At 40.4% G+C, this 20,090-nt stretch overlaps 1 protein-coding gene across 1 annotated transcript in view; it reads right to left on the bottom strand.

The window, feature by feature from the left end:
- Positions 1-19,836, bottom strand: part of ERICH1 (glutamate rich 1) — a 62,728-nt gene extending 42,892 nt beyond the window's left edge. Inside the window, exons 1-2 of the mRNA XM_041477451.1 lie at positions 19,779-19,836; positions 4,780-4,974 (exon numbers count right to left, since the gene is read on the bottom strand). Of these exons, the coding sequence (XP_041333385.1) occupies positions 4,780-4,974; positions 19,779-19,800 (217 nt within the window). The 5' untranslated portion in view covers positions 19,801-19,836. The remainder of the gene's footprint in view (positions 1-4,779; positions 4,975-19,778) is intronic.
- Between the last annotated feature and the right edge of the window lie 254 nt (positions 19,837-20,090).

Below are 20,090 nucleotides of genomic sequence, written 5' to 3' on the forward strand. Positions count from 1 at the left end.
ATCATCCTTCAGCAACTCTGGAATTTTCATTTTTAGATGGAAGACGCTAAATACTGATCAGTAAATTCCAAGTCTTATAAAAAGTAGTTATAATTCTGACCAAGAAAAAGGTCAGAGACTAAGGAGGCCATTTCCTCATACTAGGAAAGGCTGAGGGAGCTAGGCCTGTTCAGCCTCAAGAAACGATGACTGAGAAGGGACATCATCAATGTGTGTAAGTATCTAAGGCATGGGGTGTCAAGAGAACATCTCCAGGCTCTTCCTGGCTTTGCCAAGCAATAGGACAAGAGGCAATGGGCAGAAACTGATGCACAGGAAGTTCCACCTGAACATGAGGAAGAACTTCCTTACTGTGTGGGTGACTGAGCACTGGGACAGATTGCCCAGAGAGGTTGTGAAATCGTGTGCCATGTGCTCTAGGATGACCCTGCTTGAGCAGGGAGGTTGGACCAGATGACCCACTGTGGTCCCTTCCAACCCAACCTATTCTGTGATTCTGTGAAAAAGCCAATTCTACAATTTGCAAATCTCTAGTTAGAAGCATGCATGTTACTTTTGAATATATACTACAGAAATATTAGAAACAATTACTGATGTTTTAAAATATCAACAAAAAAAGTAAAGAAATCACAGAACTGCAGACCCTACGAGAAACATTTTTCACTACATTAATCCTTGTTGCAAGTAGATCTGGCCCTGACAAAAGCCAAAAACTAACAAAACCAATTCTCGGGACAGAATTTAGCCAAAGCCCATAACCTTGTGAGCAATTTGTATTTTGAAATGCTCAGTCTTTTGCCAGATACTTTTTTCGTGATACAGCAAGTTTTAAAGCATTTTTAAAACAGCATATTCACAAAATATCCTTTGTTTATGGAAAATTTGTCTTATTTTAGGAGCTTTCAACTCTCCATTTGCTCTCTTTTAACGCTCTGCCTTCCACAAGAATCAGGTTCATTACCTGCGTGGAATTTTAAAATGGTTTAAGGTAATAAAGATGGTAATCTAGATCCTCTTTAATTTTATGCTGAAGTAGGAAAAAAACCTTTTATTACATCTTTTGAAATTATAGCTCTTACAATGGATTAATCAAGTTTCTCAAGAGGCGAAATATTTAGAAAGTATTTTCTTATTGTTCAGGGGGACAGGAATCTCTGCTTTGATTACGTTTATTTTCTTACTAAGTATTTTGGTACAAAAGGGAAAAGAAGTCTGATTTAGGACAACTATAATCCAAAGGGAAGGTATAACTTACTATCTATGCCCTAGAACTAAAATTCTGCACACAGGCAAGTGCTTTGCTTTGTTTTGTTTTGGGTTTGCCATTTGTTTGGTTGGTAGGCTTTTTGGTTGGCTTTTTTTTTGTTTTGGTTGGTTTGTTTTTAAAAAAAGTCCAAAATTTTTCTTTTCAAGTAGAAAAATATAACTAATCTTCTTCTTTGGAGTCCAGAAGAAGCATGACACCTCCACATGTTTTCTCAATGCCTAACAGAACTACCACCTTCCTGAAGAAAACAAAAATACCATTCAAAAGGCCTCTCTACAGTTACAAAGGACAGTGTCCCTCAGAAGTTGCCTTCCACCTCCAGTTATTCTGGGTCTTATTGTAAACTCTGGCTCCAGAACTATGTGAGGAGCTTTATGGGATAACCTGTTCTGATACCGAATTGTTAATTATCCAAAATTAAATGAGAAACAATCATTAACATAGGTCCTGATGTTCCATTTTCTCTAGCATCTGAACTTCAATCTGGTCTCAAAAAAGGCATGTAAATGCAAATATTTACAGGCTATAAAAGTATGGTCTTAAAAGCCTGCATCTGGAAGGACAATCGAGACATGCCCATAAAATTTCAAGGCAATGCTGCAAACTGCATTCCAATAAAGATCAAAATCTCACAGGTGGAAGGTTGGTGGCAGTTTAGCTCAGACAAATTGGTTATGGTGTTTTCACAATCTGAGAGTAACTGTTAAAGGCAAATAAGGTCATTTTGATGAGCTTTACAGTAAAATCTGTTATTTAATGCTAGAAAATACTTAATACTAAGTCAGTTTATTTTAAAAGAAATCCTCAACTTTTTATTGACAATAGATCATTTTTAGTAGCATTTTGTAGAACTGAAATAATACATTTTCAAACTAGGAAAGAGTATCTACAAAAAACCAAATCCCTTATTTTCCACTGTTTCTTCCAATTAGTCATCTTTGACTACTGCTACTTAAATCATCAGCTGCCTTGCAGTTATGCCCACAATCTTTGGTCTGTAAGTAAGAAGTCACTTAAAACAGTTTATGATCAAAAAATTCAATCAATGCTTTTATGTTTTTCTTTCACCAAGGCCACAGAGTTTATAGCTTAAACCTTCTACCTATCTCTAAACATGTACTTTCAGTGTCCAATGCTATAAAATCACCACATGTAAGTGCAAGAGTTTGTTCAATTTAAATAAAATCACAATCAGAAAAGAATGGCTATGTGTTGGTTTTCCAGATGGGTAACTGATTTATCTTTTTTCTTATGAGTTCATCACTTTAAGGCTTTTTTAAGTACTTATATGTTGAACTTGAAACAAGGCAGAACCCTTTCTGTGCTATTGTGGCATTTGCATGACTCCAACAGATAACAAACTAGGTTATAGATAACAAACTTAGTTATAGTTTGCTGTTAATTTCAAGAACAGCCTTGTTGCTCTGCTGTGAAAATCCTAAATACAAACCTGTTCTTTTTACTCCATGTTTCCTATCCCATAAGCTATATTTTCCCTGTATTAGGATTCTGAATAAAAATTCTTTCATTACCTTGAAGAATATTGCAATAGGAATCAGTTATAAACAAATCAGAGGAGTTATAAATCACAAAGTAAAATAAATGCTCCCCCTTACCTCCCATTTCAGTGGGAGTTTTGCCATAATTTATAAGGGATTGTATATATTCACTACAAACAAAGACAGTTTTAGCTTAAGAAATTACTCTATAGTTGGGTATAATTAGGACACTTTTATCATAGAGCAAATAAATAGCCTGCTACTTATTTTGAAAGGACCATTAGTTACCAATGCTATCACATATCATTGTACAGAATAAGTTTAATGCTTTATCAACCTTTTGAAAATATGCTTTTCATTATTGACTACACAAAAGAAGTACCAGAAGTACTAATCTTGAAAACTGAGTATAAAACGGAGAACTACAGAAGTTAGAATTTCTATGCAACCTTGTATTACAGTAATGGTGTGCTGGTTTCACTTGGGGTAGAGTTCATTTTCTTCCCAATGGCTGGTACAGGGCTGTGCTCTGGATTTGTGCTGAACACAAGGCTGATAATACAGACATGTTTTTCTTATTGCTGAGCAGGGCTTGGATGACCTTTCCTCCTTTTTATACTGCCATGCTGGTGAGGAAGTTGGGAGTGAGTGGAAGGAGAGACAGCTGGGACAGGTGACCCAATCTGACCCGAAGAATATTTCAGAAGGATATTTCAGATCAATTGATGCACACACTGACACATAGACTTGGCGTACTGGCTTGACTTCAGACCTGCCTTGTCACTATTAACTTGCCTGGTGTCACTGGACTGTTGGGTGAACCTGGTTACTGTGACCAGACCTTCTGCTGCTCTTTGCCAGGAACTGTGGGACTGCTTCCACAGTGATGACACAGCTCCTGTGCCTCTCTTGTCCCAGCTAGCCTTCCTTCACCTTCACTTTGCTGCTCTCCCAGACACATCTGAACTCAGTCAGGCATCCTGCCACATTTGCTTAGTTTTCTGCATGTCAAAATAAGCCATTCTTGTGCTTTGAGAGGTTATTCTTAAACCAGCTCTTTAGAGCTCCTTTGCAATTCAGACTAATCCTCTCATTAATCCTACCAAGCAGACCCCTGAACAAGAAAAACATCTGTTATTATGTAGCACACAGTCCTAACCCTACTCATTCTGCTCACTTCTTTCTGGACATTACTCTCCTGCCCCAGACCACATCTACAGCCAGATGATCTTCCCTGTGAGCAAGTAAGGATAGCTGACCATCTCCCCCTGAGAAAGCTTTTCATACTCTTGTCAAACATACCCTCATATTTCAAGCCAGTTTAACAGCATTATAGTTATGGCAAAATCTGGTTTTAGATAAATACAAAGCAATTCACACTCATTCTATACTTGTGCACAGAGCCTTTTACCCAGAAGTAATACCACAGCAACCTCAATTTCCAGCTCCATCTTTTGGCATACCATTCACATTCTACAACTTTTTTTTTTTTTTTTTCAAATAAGGACTTTTACTTACCTGTTCAAATATTCATGTGCCATGTTCATTGCATAAACACACACATATCATAATGCTCTTTTCCAAGGGACTAATAGTCTGAATGAATATTTGCCTTCTGAGAGATCTGTGTTCCCCATGGGGTTTCTGTTGCAGCAGGAGGGCAGGATCATGTATTCTCGCCTATCTTCATCTGCATCTCTAACAGCTGAGCAGAGCTATACCAGTAAAAGTCATTTTATCACTATTTAAGAGACATTATATCAAAGACAGTTCCAGCTTACCCTGAACTTTCATATTTGCTACTGCTAAATGCTGCATACAAGCATATACATCAAGACTATTTCTTGACTTTCATAGGACCTCAAGTACTCCGGGTATTAAGTACCACTAGCCCTAGTACTCAAATTCATCTGTTGGTATCAATAAATGAAAAAAAGGACATACTATACTGTTCTGAAATAAAGCAGCTATATTTAAAAGCATATTATCAGAAAAATGACAACACAGTCTCACCTTGAAATGATTCGCAGGATGTATTAGCTGATGTGCTAGCATCTGCTGATGAAATCTGAACATTATCCAAATTCTTTTCTTTAGATTTTGAGCCAAGATTTTCAAGAACCACCTCCTCTTCTCTACTTGAAGTCTGAACAAGAGAAGATGATGAAGTTTCACCATAGAGTCGTTTCAGTAATTTCGCCAAGAACACTGCAGGGTAAGAAAATTTTTTTTAATAGGCAGAAATGCAGTGTTTTAAAAATACTTCAACACTTCAGAAACCCCAACAACTAATTGATATGAGACAGTTTCCCTCATGTTCCATGGAAGGCTGTTTTGAGTAGTCTCTACCTCTCACAGGTGAAACTGAAAATGAATATATTTAAGGTCAAAACTTGAATCAGAAAAACAGCTTTAAAACACCAGAATTCACTCGCAAGGTTACATTTAAAGCCTTCTATTTAACAACATTTTGGCAATAAATTAACAGTACATTTACAAACTAAACACACATTAATTTTTAAAACAAGAATCTTTCTATGCAAGTGTCATAAGGCTGCTTAAAATGCAGGTCTCTTCTGGCACAGAGGCACCGCAATTGGATTACTCATTAAAATCAGTAAGCTACAACGATTTAATCACACAGAAAAATCAGAAGTAGACAGCAGCAGAAACACATGGTAACCAGTTATTTCTACAGAATTATCAGTATTCTTATACGCCTCTTCTTCTTATGGGCCCATTTCTGACGACACTGACAATCTGCTACAAGTTAGTCAAATGCAAGTATCATTTGATTAAAGAAATACATGCAAATAATCTACTCATTAACAAAACCATTACCTTTTTATACATACATGTACACTTCAATAACTTAAAAAAACATATTAAAGTATTAAGTATTACTAAAAATTTTTACCTATTGCAAAGCAACATCTCTAGTTTCACAAATTCTATTCAGTCAAGGGGATACGGAAGTATGTGGGGGTGGGAAAAAAGACATTGGAAAAAATGTTATCTAAACTGCAACCTCAGATTTAATATACATTCTGTGGACACTACACAAGCAACCTGCTGCAGATTCATAATAAAATAATTCTGCCAAGAGAAAAGAACTTAAATTGTTTTAAAAAGAATGCATCCCAGTGCAGCTTAGCAGAAAAACATTTTATCGTCACATAACTTGTGAATAAATTACTTCTCAACTGAAAAAAACCCTTCATCCTTGAACCACCAGTCTTTGATAGACAAACTGTACCTCCAGTGTACCTTGGCAACTATGCTTTCTCATGTAAATGCTCAACTACTTGAGAGAATGCTTTGCTATGGGCGATGATTACAGTTTCCAGATATACAGACATGAACGAGTGACTGTGCATTTTCGTGAGGTTCCCTTGCTAAGCTAGTCTACAGCCAGAAAGACAAAAATCCACAATTCTCTCCTCTGCTAAAGAAAGTAGATGGAAATAAGCAGCGTAATGAGACAAAGTTAACTGCCTTTTGCAGATCTCTGACTCCTAAACAAGTTATCCAAGAGGTTTATCCTGAATCCTTTCCCCAGGTGCTGCTACTGACACTACAGCATTTCAATAAACTACAGTACAGCCATTACTAAATGTCATGGTTTAATGCCAGTAGGCAACCCAGCTGGTTGCTCACTTTCCCCCACATGGAGTCAGGGAAAGAACCAGAAAGATAGGACTGAGGCCATACATGGGTTGACACAAAGATGGTGTAATAGGTAAAGCAAAAGTCATGCACACAAGCAAAGCATGGAATTCATTTGTCTCTCCTACAAACAGAAGCTTTCCAAAAATGGAAGAATCAGGAACTTCTTCTAAAACCATCCCATGTGCAAGATGTGCTAATATGCTATTTCTGCTACAGCAGAAGGAAAGATAGTACAGCAGAATGGAAAAGGACGGAAAGAGCAGACAGAATGATAATCCTCAGGCAGAACATATGGACAAGGATTCATTAAAATGTTCAGTTCATCTCTGTTAGTGAAGAATTGCTCTCCAATATTCAAATAGATTTTAATCCTTGAAGTCTCTTACTATGCAAGTATCAGATCTCCTATGAAGGGCACAACAGGACAGTTACTTTATAACATGATCATAAAAATCACAGAACTGTTAAGGCTCGAAGGGACCTCCAGACATCACTCAGTCTAATCCCAAAACTCAGAACAGGATCAACTAGAGCAAACTGTGGAGGGCCTTGCCTAGTAGGTTACAACTATCCCATTGCATGGATCATCTCCTCTTCCCTAATCGTGGCTGGACACTCTTGACCAGAGATCTTCAAGGAAACCACCTGACAAAGAGTGACTCTTGAAAAAGAGATGACTGTGTTTATCAGCACAAAGCATTTTAGAAGACTGCTTGTCATGGTTTGACCAGGAAGTGAGGTTTTGGGAAATGGAATTCATTCATCACTTCCCGTGGGCAGGCAGTGTTCAGTCATTCCTGGGAAAGCAGGGCTCCATCACATACAATGTTGACTTGGGAAGACAAACATGCCCCACTTCCTCCTTCTTCTCCCAGCTCTGTAGGCTGAGTATGACACCATAAGGTGTGGGATACCCCTTGGGTCAGCTGGGGTGAATGTCCCAGCTGTGTCCCCTCCCAGTTCCTTGGGCACTCCCGGTCTCCTCGCTGGTGGGGTGGGGTGAGGAGCAGAAAAGACCTTGACTCCATGTAAGCACTGCTCAACAATAACAAAAAGATGCCTGAGTCATCAACACTATTTTCACCACAAAACCAGAAAACACAACACCACAGTAGCTGCTATGAAGAAAATTAACTCCAGCACATCCACAACCAGTACACAGATTAATATTCAAGCACTTGTACTGAGAGAACTGGTCTTCCAAAGCAAATGATCATTGATGTACTGATAAATCTAGATATGCAAATACATCTCCAAATCTGCTGAGAAGAGCAGCCTCCTCATAACTACACTGTATTTTATGCTCCCCACCTTGAAATCTGATTTCCCTAGTCATCTCTTCCCCCCAATTACATCACCATTTCCATCCCATTTTTAAAATTGAGGGACTATATTCACACACAATAGCATTACTTCAGTAAGCAAGATGAGACCTGCTGTGATACATTGATTCCTTCTAATTCCCATGGGGAGCTCTCCCCATCTTTAATTCCTTTGCTTGAGAAAGGAAGCTGACAGAATGCCTGCCTTGGAGGGTATAAATACTGAGGAGGTTATTCTTGATAAAAATCTCTTTTGCTCAGAAAGAAGTATCTAGATCAGGAACAGTGATAGATTCACCAAAGCAACATCCACTTGGCTGGAGTTTTCAGCAGACACTGGAAGAAGCAGCAAGGTGCAGAGTGAGGGAGCTCTTTACTGCCACAAAGTTTTCACATCTGTGTCAGAGCATCTCAGCACTGACATAGGTCATCTCTTAAGATTATTAGTTAATTTCCAATAACCATAACAAAATAGAAGTGACAAGTGTTGACACGTAGACATTACAAGGACCTAATCTGAAACCTGATGTATTTCAAGCCTTCTGAAGACAGCAGGAAGCAATGAATCCCACAGTTCATCTTCCTCAGGTGAATGAAGAATCACAGAATCAGCTGAGTTGGAAGGGATCCACAATAGTTGTGTGTGTGGTTTTTTTTGTTTTTTTTTTCCCTTCCTTTTGTGTCTATGTAGATTAATAAAGTGTTGTTTTTTTCCTCCATTCCCAAGTTAGAGCCTGCTTTGTTCTGTTCCCGGGTCACATCTCACAGTAACCATTTTGGGAAAATACACCTTTCATGGGGGCACTGGCACTGTGCCAGAGTCAATCCATGACACTGCTACAGACAGAAAATGTTAGCTAGACTGCTATTCCTACCAGCTAGCAGGTGGAAGACTGATGATACCTTCAGGCCAGTAGTCATTCATTCCTTTAAACAATGCCCCACAAAGCTTACTTTTCGTTTAACCATACAGGATAGTTTCATAGTTTGAGTCTTCTGGATTCTTTCTGAAAGAGTTGCTCAACTGGCCAAACTGATGAACAAAGGCCTTTGTTCTGTGTTTATCTGGCCTAACACAGTGATTCTTGGGTCACGGCTCTGCAAGCCTCACAAAGACAAAGGCATTCCGTTTGTATTTCAGCCACCAGGGAAAAATTTAGTCTGAAGTTATGATGCCTGATGGCATGCAAGGTATCCTGTTTGGCTGCAGATTAAACACTGCTCCAGAGACCTCAATGTACACAAGAAACCAGTTCTGCCAATGAGTCTCCAAGTGCCCAAGATGTACTCAGTAGAGATGACGGTGCACTGAGTACAGGCCCCTGTTATAGTAAACAGAAATCAATACACAGAACCTCCAAGGATAACTGAATTTATTAACCTTGACCTAAACCTCCCAATACAAGCAAAAGACACACACACACACAGGATCGCCGAGTCCAACTCCTGTCGCTGCACAGCACCATTCTCAAGAGTCACATCAGTTTTGTCTAAATGATTCTTGAGCTCTGTCAGACTTGGTGCTGTGCCCACTTCTCTGAGGAGCCTGTTCCAGTGCCCAAACACCCTCTCCAACTTAATCCAACTTAAACCTCCGCTGACACAACTTCAGGTTATTCCCTTGGGTCCTGTCACTGGTGACCACAGAGAAGAGATCAGGGTCTGCCCCTCCTCTTCCCCTCACAAGGAAGCTGTAACTGCAATGAAGTCCCCCATCAGCCTCCTCCAGCCCGAACAGACCAAGTGACCTCAGCTGCTCCTTGTACGGCTTCCCCTCAAGGCCTTCCCCATCTCTGTAGGTCTCTTTTGGAAGCTCTCTAATAGCTTAACATCTTTCTTATATTGTGGTGTCCAAAACTGCCCCCCAGCACTCGAGGTGATGCCACCCCAGGGCAGAAACAAAACCTCTAATCATCAAGTCTCACAGCCAAAACAGCACAAACAAAACAAAAAGGAATCAGCTGAAAGCTCAAAGACCCCACACCATTGCTAGAAATGGCAGAGACCAAATGCTTGGATTAAGTCAAGAGAGCTTGTGTATGTGCACAACATATTCTAGTCCTGAGGGAAATGAATAGCTATGAATAGCTAAATCCTCTGAGCAGGATCACTTAGCTGCAGAAAAGATCCCCAGATTTGGGATACCAATTCAGCAACTACCAAAAGATCAAAATCAAGGAACAAAGAGAGTAATTAACCACTATAAAACATTCCATGGCAGCTGAAGAGGGTATCATTTCCTCACTCCCCTTCATTTTTACCAAAAACATTTGAGCTATGCAGGGATATGAGAAAAAGAACAATGCAGTGACATGCAATTACATTTTGTGTAGCTTGACAGTTCAGATCATCTAAAAGGTGTATCTAACATCTAAGATGGGATGCTCGTGTTCAAGTCAGGAGAAAGAAGCAGAAAATGTGATTTTCTTGCTATCAGCAAGGTCAGTTTTCCCAAGAGTGACGTATTTCCATTTCACCATGGATAGTGCATGCAAACCAAAGCAAAGCACTGTAGCAGTATCATGGGAATAACAGAACTGATCTTTCCAACCGGGGAAAAAATTCCCAGTTTTGTATTGTCTGCAGATTTGGTTAGTAACCCTAAAATCGCCAGAAAGTGCTGAAAAAACTGACTTATTTTGAACTATTTGGAATCCTAAATATATTCTAGTCTGAATAAAAAATAAAATAAAAACCTGTCTGCAGCCCAAAACCTGAACAAAGTGGTCCTTAGTATAAATGAACAGAGAAACTAGACTCTGAGGAATACCCATTTTGCTATCCTCAGCAGATTTACATGCTCCAAAGCAGCACTCCGTGTTGCAATTAACAGTCTCAGAACTGAGCTACCAAAACATTTTTCAGAGGACAAAAGAAGCTCTTTCCAGAAGGTTTTATCGCTGCAATTGAAAAAAAGATATATTGTGTGATATCCACAAACATTGGTTCAATCACAGGAGAATAGTCTTGCCTGGTGTTATGGAGCAGCTCTTGCCTATTGAAAACCTCTCCTTAACCTGATGTCTCTGGTACTATTCAGCATCAGAGATCAGTCCATTTGGTAAGAACTGCTCAGACCCTTAAAAATAACTACCCCTAAAAAGAAAATTAGCAATAAAGGAAATTCAAGCAAAAATATCTACTACCAGAAATGTATCTTAGAGTCTCAAAATGGAGTAAGACTTACTCTCACCATAGCCATAGCATAGTCAACTTAATAACCATATGGTTATTTCTTAACAATGTTTTCCTGTCAACATAACTGATGGAGGAACTGTACAGGTTCATCTAGTCGTTTGATTCTGATTAAGCTTTTCATTTAATTACTTTTTTTTTAAATCACTTTCCAGCTGAAAATGTGCAGCACTGTTAAAATATTCCTACTGCACATTGAGCTGAAGAAACACCATAACCCTTGATTTTCCAGGAATTCTTCAGTGACAAAAAGGAGCCAGTATTTTCAGACATGAGAACAAGCTGCAATAGGTACCAAACAAGTTCCATGGCTAATTCTTGACAACTCATGTCTGGAAAGAGTGAAGTACAAATACATCAGAAAACTGAAAAAGCACCAGATGTCTACAGTTTGACATCACATAAAGAAAGCAAAGTGTAACTCCAAGAAATACAACGCAGAACACATGCTGGCTACTGATACAAACTGTGAACATCCATGACCTTCCTACTACTAATTTTGCAAAAAGAATAAGGAGCCTCTTTCAAATAGATGCATTTTTGGCACCTATGTATTAAATTGACACCTTGACTGAATTAATATTACATACCTAAGCAGACAATTCACAAACACACTGAAATGGCACTGCAGATTTACAAATATTCTGGGGTTGGAAACAGGACTTAGTATGACTTAGAACTCAGTTAGGACTAGACTGTAACAAAAGCACACTGAATAACTAAATACGTTAAGTTCTGAACAACATCAGAAACGTTCCTCTGCAGCAACAGCTTCCTCAAAAACATTTCTGTGGAGAATGCTTGCCACACACTTTCGGGTACTTGTCATCCATACTCTAAGTACCCCCACCACATTTCTCAGTTGGTTGTCTCCTGCCTACTTAAGTGGAAGCTGGGCAGCAAGAATGGAATCCTAGCTGTGATCAAAGTACAGTTTTACGTACACAGGGACGGGTACAGTATTTTGCTTTGTCTTCCCAGTCTGCAAGCAGTCCTCATCCTGCAGGCGAAGCTATGGTAACAGGCTCTTACAACAGCAGCTAAAGGATAAAAAAAGGATAAAAAAGCAAGGACTGCAAGATCTGCAGCAGAAAATTCAGGCTGAGGCTGACTCAGTCTTTCAAGAGGCACTTGTAGACAAACATAGAAGCTAACAGTTTACAAGATCTTGTGTTTAGTCAAAGAGGAGGCCATTCTGCAGATCATTGACAATATCTTCAGTCTCCATTCTTCAGGCTAAAATGCATCTATCTATGAATTTATAGTCCTTCCTTCCAAACAGCATTGCAATTTTATGACATGCTTCCTTGAGGAAGACACCAAGTAATTTTTCAGCTTCGTATTTCAGGACAGAATTCACTAGCATCCTAACATCAGAAAATGTACTACTCCATCTTGTCTGAAGTCTGAATGACTGGGAGAAGTACTTTTACACACCTACCTACACTGAGACCCAAAAACTTGCATCTCAATACTTTTAATACACTTCAAAACACTCTATGAATTATGAGGAACTCCATAATTCATATCAGGGTTTTTTTCCAGTGTCTTATCACCTTTGGCATAAGACATACACACAGAACATGTTTGCTATTTAGATTTGAAAAACTTGACTGTTTTCAGGATTGGGCCTTTTTCTTCCTCTCCTTACTAGGTTAAGGAATCCTACATTATATAGGAATGTGTTTCCCATTGGAGACTTCCCTACAGGTTAGAAACCTTGATTCTGAAGTCTCTTTTGGCCCAGAAAGCAGCCTCTCAGCCTCACACACCTTACTTTTAACTATCTGCCTTTGTCAAGAGAGCACTTTTTTTGAACAAAGGCTGTTCATCCCATTTCTCCCGCAAGCTATGATGTTGTTTGATTGTTGTGAGGTTTTCCTTGCTTTGTTTCTGAACTACAAAACTCCAAATTGAGACTGAGTAGAAACACCATGGTGAAATGCTGATATCACAAATCGATTATTTTAAACCTGACTAGCTCCTTAGACAATCTTCTAGTTCTACAAGACTTACAAAACTTTAGTGACATCTTAAACAGAAAAATTTGTACAGTTCTTTACAGGATGTCTACACAAGGTGGTAAAGGTCCTCTTTACAAGTTTACAATTGGTGTCTTTGACATTACACATAACAGATGGTTTTAACAGCTAAAGTTATTATTACGTATTTAATGGTTAAAAGAACCCACATGTACTATTTGGGAATGAAATAATGGAAGGATTTAGTTGTATCCAAGGTCCAAAAATCCTGTGCTTGAACTACTAGGTATCAGCTGCATCTCAGTACGGTTGTTAACCAAAACGTCACAGGGACCTGCACAAGAAACGCGGATGCTATCATTTTATATCTACTGTGTAATAGTAAACTTCACAATAGCAAGGCTTGTCTCAAGACCACTGACATTATTCTCACTGAAACAGCATCTATTAGTCTTCAATATCCCATTAGACAAAAAAAACAGATGCTAATTGCCCTAATTTTACACCTGTTATATTCTTTATTACAGGTTTGAGAACCACAGTGAGAAAAAAAAAATCCAGTTTTGTGCTCTAAAGTAGTAGTTGATAAAATATGTCTCCATTTATCTTTTTACTTAGCATTACTTTTTATAGCACATGGAAACCCACTTTGTTATCTAAAACTCAGTAATACAGAATTCTCCTGTCTGTGAGACAACTTTTGAATAGCTGCAGCTTATTTATCATATATCTTACTGATATATATCTTATATATCAGTAAGATTGAAAGGTAGGAAAGGAAAATAATATAGTGATTAAACACCCCATATCTATGTTTTCACCTAAATTAAGCAGTTCTTACAAAGGGAGAGTTAGTACAAGAAGAGATTGACCAGTGAGCTTCCAGACCAATGCTGTTCATAGCAATTGCAGATACAAAACAGTAACTTACTGCTACAAAAAGCCAAGATGTATTTTCTCTTCTTAGCTTAAAAGAAACTTACTCAGCTAGACCAAGCACAGTCTCTGTCACATTGCAGTTTAAAATCAGTAAGACTGGTGTTACATCTGTCAGCAAATTCTACATGACTGTGTAGTTCAACAAGAATCTGACTAATAGATCATGCTATCCTGTCGCAACAAAGGTTTTAGAGATCTGTCAGTAGGCCACCTTAATTACAGCTACAAGCTCCTAGACATCTAATAAACTTGACAGGACAAAGATGATAAGAAGCTACATAATCACAAGAACACCAGGATTTTGTTCTGTTGTTCATAAGAACCTCATCTGCCTTGTAGTGAAACCCTGCAAAATGTGTGCTACTGCAGTCCTAGGAAAACAAGAGCATCTTCACTATAGTTTCAATTTGTGCACGCTATCCATCTTCTACAAAACTTAAAAATACGTTTCTCATACTGCACCATTATCTTTTTCTTACTTGGCACAATCAAACAGACCTCACTGAAAACACCTAAGGATATCTCATACCCCCTTACCAAAGTTCAACTTTGGTGACTATTGTTATTAATAATCATAATTCTGGCCACTGAGTTGAGCCAACTGTAAACTACAGCTGCACAAGACAGGCAGCCAGGAGGGCCCACTGTGCTCTGGAGGGCATCAGGCACAGCTGGGCAAGGGAGGGGAGTGACCCGCCCTGCACTGCTGCAGCCCCATCTCAAATCCTGTGTGCTGTTTGAGGGCTACAAAATATAAGAAATATACAAAGCAGTTGTATAAGGTCAAAGGTTGTTTGTAGGTCAAAGAGACCTACAAAGATGGGGAAGGCCTTGAGGGGAAGCCGTATGAGCAGCAACTGAGGGCACTTGGTCTGTTCAGCCTGGAGGAGACTGAGGGGAGAGCTCATTGTAGTTACAGCTTCTTGTGAGGGAAGAGGAGGGGCAGACCCTGATCTCTTCTCTGCAGTCACCAGTGACAGGACCCAAGGGAATGGCCTGAAGCTGTGTCAGAGGAGGTTAAGGCTGGGTATCAGTAAAAGGTTCTTCACCCAGAGGGTGTTTGGACACTGGCACAGGCTCCTCAGAGAAGTCTGACAGAGCTCAAGAAGCATTTGGACAGCTTGGACACATGGTGTGATTCTTGGAGATGGTGCTGTGGAGGGACAGGAATTAGACTCCAATAATTCTTGTGCTCCCTTCCAACTCAGTGTACTCTATAGTTCTATGAGACTTTTTTCCTCTCTCTTCACAACAGATTTGGGCAAGGGAAGGGGGAGGGCTGTGCACGTATAACATCACTGCTCAGAGACCAATCTGAGGCCAACACAGGTGTAAAGTTTCAGAAAGTTTAAATCTTACGTCAACCTAAATCTGGATGCAAAGAGCATATGGCTAAAAGTGAAGATCGAACTATGCCACGCACTGGCTAAAGTTAAATGTTACAGTAAATTATAGTGGTAATATGGAAAACAGCCATCAAAACAACTGAAAACAGTAAAAATCAATACAGCAAAACACAAAAAACCTGCAACTCAACTGAAGAGAAAAAAATTGCAAACACATGAGAAGAAGCAAGCTAAAATGAAAGGCAATATACCAGTATTTAAAAATCAAACCATGAAATTGGCAGGAGTGGTATCACTGGCCACAAAGAAAAGTCCAACAGATTTGTACATTAAGTATTATTCAAAAGAAATCTTCATAAGGTCATATTATGTAAACCAAAAATTTAATTGAATTTCTAGACAGCTTTCTTCAAAGAGTAAATATATCACTCTTTGAAGTGATTTCAACATTTGATTATAACAAAATCAAGCAACTTCTCCAAGCACCCCTAATATACATGTAACAGAAATCAGTATTACACCAAACATCCCATCATGAAAAAGTTCTGGAAGTTCCAATGCAGCTGAATTTGTCTTTTCTTTCTAGACATATATGGAATTTTACTTTAAGTCATTAGCCAACCCATAGAAATCCAAACTTAATGAGAATAGTTTTCAACCTTTTGATCTAAGCACAACTGAAAACATAAGAAACCACATATTGCCATAACAATCTGTGCTGGTTTTGGCTGGGATGGAGTCAATTTTCTCCATAGTAGCTGGTATGGGGCTGTATTTTGGATTTGTGTTGAAAACAGGGTTGATAATACAAGGATGTTTTCGTTGAGCAGTCTTAAGGCCCTTTCTGTTACCTACCCCACCAGTGAAGAAGGCTGGAAATACACAAAGAATTGAGAGGGGACACACCTGGAGCAGCTGACTCAAGGGATATGCCAAACCCTACGTTGACATGCTCAGCATATACAGCTGGGGAAAAGACGGAAGGGGGGAATGCTCAGTGATGATGTCTGTCCTCTCAAGTCACCATTACAAGTAAGGAGCACTGCTTTTCTGGGGAAGGCTAAACTCCTGCCAGCCCATGGGAAGTGGTGAATGAATTCCTTCTTTTGCCTTGCTTGTGTGGATTTTGGTTTCACCTATTAAATTGTCTTTGTCTCAACCAAGTGAGTTTTCTCACTTTTCCTTTTCCAATTCTTTCCCTCATCCCAGTAGTAGGTGAGTATGTGAGTGGCTTTGCTCTGAGGTAGTAAGTTCCAGAAATCTATTTTACAACAAGAGCAAACCTAGTGTTGAGTGACAGACATTACACACTGAATGTTTAAAAAGGCAAAATAACTACAGACACACATTAACAGCACACACCACCACTGCCACCACTTTTACTAAATAACACAGGTTCATACACCTGCTCCTAAATACTGTTACTCCCTAGCATGTCTAAACAGTCCCACCTACCCTTGTGGACCATCCTATCTCAATGCACAGTATGTAAGAATTGCTTGAACTTCCTAAGAACAAACCAACCCTACACCAACACACTCAATCTCCTGAAAAAACCCCAAAACCCCAAACAGCCACTCACACAAAACACAGAACCCTCAAGACCACATCATGTCAGGCTCTGCTCTCTGGGAGCACACGCTCCCCTTGCAGACTTTCTAAATAGAAGGCCATTGGGTGTATAATTTCTGCTTCTTTCGCTACTTTTTTGGCATTTCTCCTTGACTGCATTTCTCATCCAGGCATAACACCAAGGTCAGCAACAAAAACTTTTTTTCCCTGCTTCTATAAAAGGTTTCAATGGCAGAGTCAAGTACACTTAGTCTAGTGTAACTTCTACATTTAATCACAAAAAAACCCAGCTATTTGTAATTTAGTCAACTACAATCCAAACAGAATTTACATTTTGGTAAGCTGTAATAAATCTCTGGTCACATTTTGGGGGGGAGAAACAAGATACTTCTCACAAAAGAAAAAAAAAATAACAGCAGGCATCAAACTCCATTTGTAATTAATATTTCCCTTACTGATAATCATATATGATGAAAGAAAACACACCCACTTTAAAAAAAGGTGTCTATCTTTTTTTTTCCCCAGTAAAACATCAAAGTATTTGCCAAAAAATTATGTTGAGTTTGAAAAACAAAAATAAGAAAAGGATTTGAATAACCTCAAGATTTCTAAAAATCAGTGCTTCTCTGAAATTAGAAAAAGGGAAGAAATGGCATGCTTTTCTGCAAGAATTAAGATGTTTAACATGTGATAGAGCCATTTTAAAAAAAAACCCAGCAAAACAAAAAAACTCCAAAACTAAGGAACTGCAATCTCATTTCAACAGCCATTATAATCCTGCCCCAAGTCATCTCAGAGATGAAAATAGCATTCCTTGAAGCAATATTCTCTATGTAAAACCATTTGTCACTGACATCTATCAAGTGTCCACATTTGCTTTCCAGTTTAATCTCTCCAATAGGAAGTCTCCTGTTGTCCCACTAGATCATCCCTTGTAGAGCACAACTTTTCTATCACTTTTTACTAGCAATTATATCAGTAATGTACACTACACATGCATCAATACCTTAACTCTACCCTTCAGCAGCTGCAACATGAGTCTCTATACATCCCTTTACGAAAGCGTTATTTTGGGGTGGCAGAAACTTTCAAGAATGATTACTAAAGCTTTCAAGATGCAGTTGTCAATGTTTAACAGACACAAAACAGGAGTTCAGCTGTCCAAGACAGGACAAATCACTGGTACATGAGCAAGTGAAATACAAAAATACCCGCAAAACTAAAAAGAAACAAAAGAGACACTTTCTCAACTACTTCTGTCACACCATTTCCTGGCAGAGTGAAGTGCATTTCACTTACCTGCTCTACTGGCTTTTCACTATTTAGATTCTCTTCCCTGACAATTAGACCCACGACCTACAAGCTGTTGACCATCCATTTATTCTGTATTACAGCCCAGTTCCAGGAAAAAAAAATAGCTTCATTGTTTCATTGTTCTAGTGTAATGCAGACAAAAATCTGACTTCAGCATTTCAACATACTCTTACAAAAAGCCAGCAAAACTAACCTTAAGGAGAAGCAGCTAAACCTTCTTTCCCAGCTCTTTTATAGGACACCTGCCCTTTCAAAAATACATATAATTTCACAATAGAAAGTCAACAGTTTTCATATATGCTATGGGCTGCAGAGGTTGATCAGACAAGGTTCTAAACTCTTCCAGTTTTCTTATTTCCTCCCAGGGGAGCATGTGACATTCTTGTATTTGTCACTGTATTTTCTTCCCAATCTAAAGTCAAAGCTCCTTAGAGTGGCTGAATAAAACATGAATGATTTCCGACTTCACACAGTAATGTCAGACACTCAGCATGATCATTTTAGCTTTCTCTGACACGCTACCAAAACAAGTAGCTCTTTATCTGACCTTCAGTTTTAAACAATTTGAGAGCTTTAGAATTCAGTTCTCCCAGTCTCAGCTCTAGAGCCATGCATTCATTCACAAGTGCATGAACTCACCCTTCCTAACTCACTTTCTTCCAGAAAACATCAATTTGTAATTCACATCCCCAAAGCATAGAAGCAAAACAGTTACTCCTTCTCCCTTCCTCACAAGGAATCTGTATCTAAACCACAGAGAACACTACTGTGTATTTAACACCTCCTTCAAACGATCTCTACTTGCATTCGGCCAGCAAATAGCTCCAGCTATCAGTTTCACTCTCAAATTGTTATCCTCCCATGAAGTATTCCAGTTTCAGGATGCTGGAACTGTCTGAAAACGCAAAAGCCAAGCACAGGATGCAAGCATTCTGCTCTCTCACAGCTCAGCTCTACTCGATACCCCTTAAGAACGAGATATTACTTATGGAACACCTGTATTTTGATTATTGTGTTCTTCCTGTGCCGTGTCTTATAAAACATTTAGATAAACAGAATAGACTGAAGCTGTGCTTGGACAGCAGAAGGCTTTTATTTTATTTTTTGCAAACACAGTACCAAACCTATTTCAGAGGCGAGCAAAGTCACTTCAAGCTGAAATAGAGGGTCACTAACAAGCACGCATGTATGTGCGTATTGAGGAAAAAAGCTGTCATGATAAAATACTTTTTGATTAGAGAAGTAAATTTTATTTACTCTCTCCCTACCCCAGGCAGGAATACGCGGCAATAGAACCCGCCCCGGCCCCTCCGAGCCAGAGCAGCTGGACTGGGGGTCGGCAGGGCTCAGCCCCGGAGTCTCCGCGGCCCCGCGCACCCAGAGCCCCGCCTGTGCCCGGCCAGGCTCCGCTGAGGCCACTTTTGTCCACCCGCCTCCCCCGCTGCCGGGCTCGCCCGGCTTCTCACCACCTTCCCCCGCGGGAAGGGCGCCGAGGAGCGGAACAAGCGAGTTCCGCGGCGGCAGCGCGGTGCGCCCGGGCCGGAACACACCTCGGCTGAGGGCGGCTGAGGGCAGCCGCGCCAGGGGCCGTCACCGCCGCCCCCCGGCTCCCTCCGTCACCAGCCCCGGCGGCAGCACGGCGGGACCGACCACCCCCCACGGCACAGACTCACCGCTCCTCCTGCTCCCGGCCATGGCCCCCCGGGCCCTCCGAAACGGCCCCACGGCCCCGCGCCCGCTCCCCTTCCTGTTGGCCGCCGCGCCTGTCGGTCCAGGCGCTGGGCGCCGCCATTGGCGGAGGCTGCGGCAGGGCGGCCCCGCGCCGAGCGTTGGCCCCGCCCCGCCTCAGCGGGCGCGATGCCCGTGGGCTCCGGCAGGGGGCGCGCGGCTGCGCAGAGCCGGCGGGGGCGCCCCGCGGCGGCCCCGGTGGGTGAGCGGCGCCGGGGGACGCTGGGCGCGCGCCGCTGCTCCCGCTCGCGGCGTCT

The sequence above is a fragment of the Pyrgilauda ruficollis genome, unplaced genomic scaffold (genome assembly GCF_017590135.1).
Source record: "Pyrgilauda ruficollis isolate IOZ18807 unplaced genomic scaffold, ASM1759013v1 scaffold40, whole genome shotgun sequence".
NCBI lineage: Eukaryota > Metazoa > Chordata > Aves > Passeriformes > Passeridae > Pyrgilauda > Pyrgilauda ruficollis.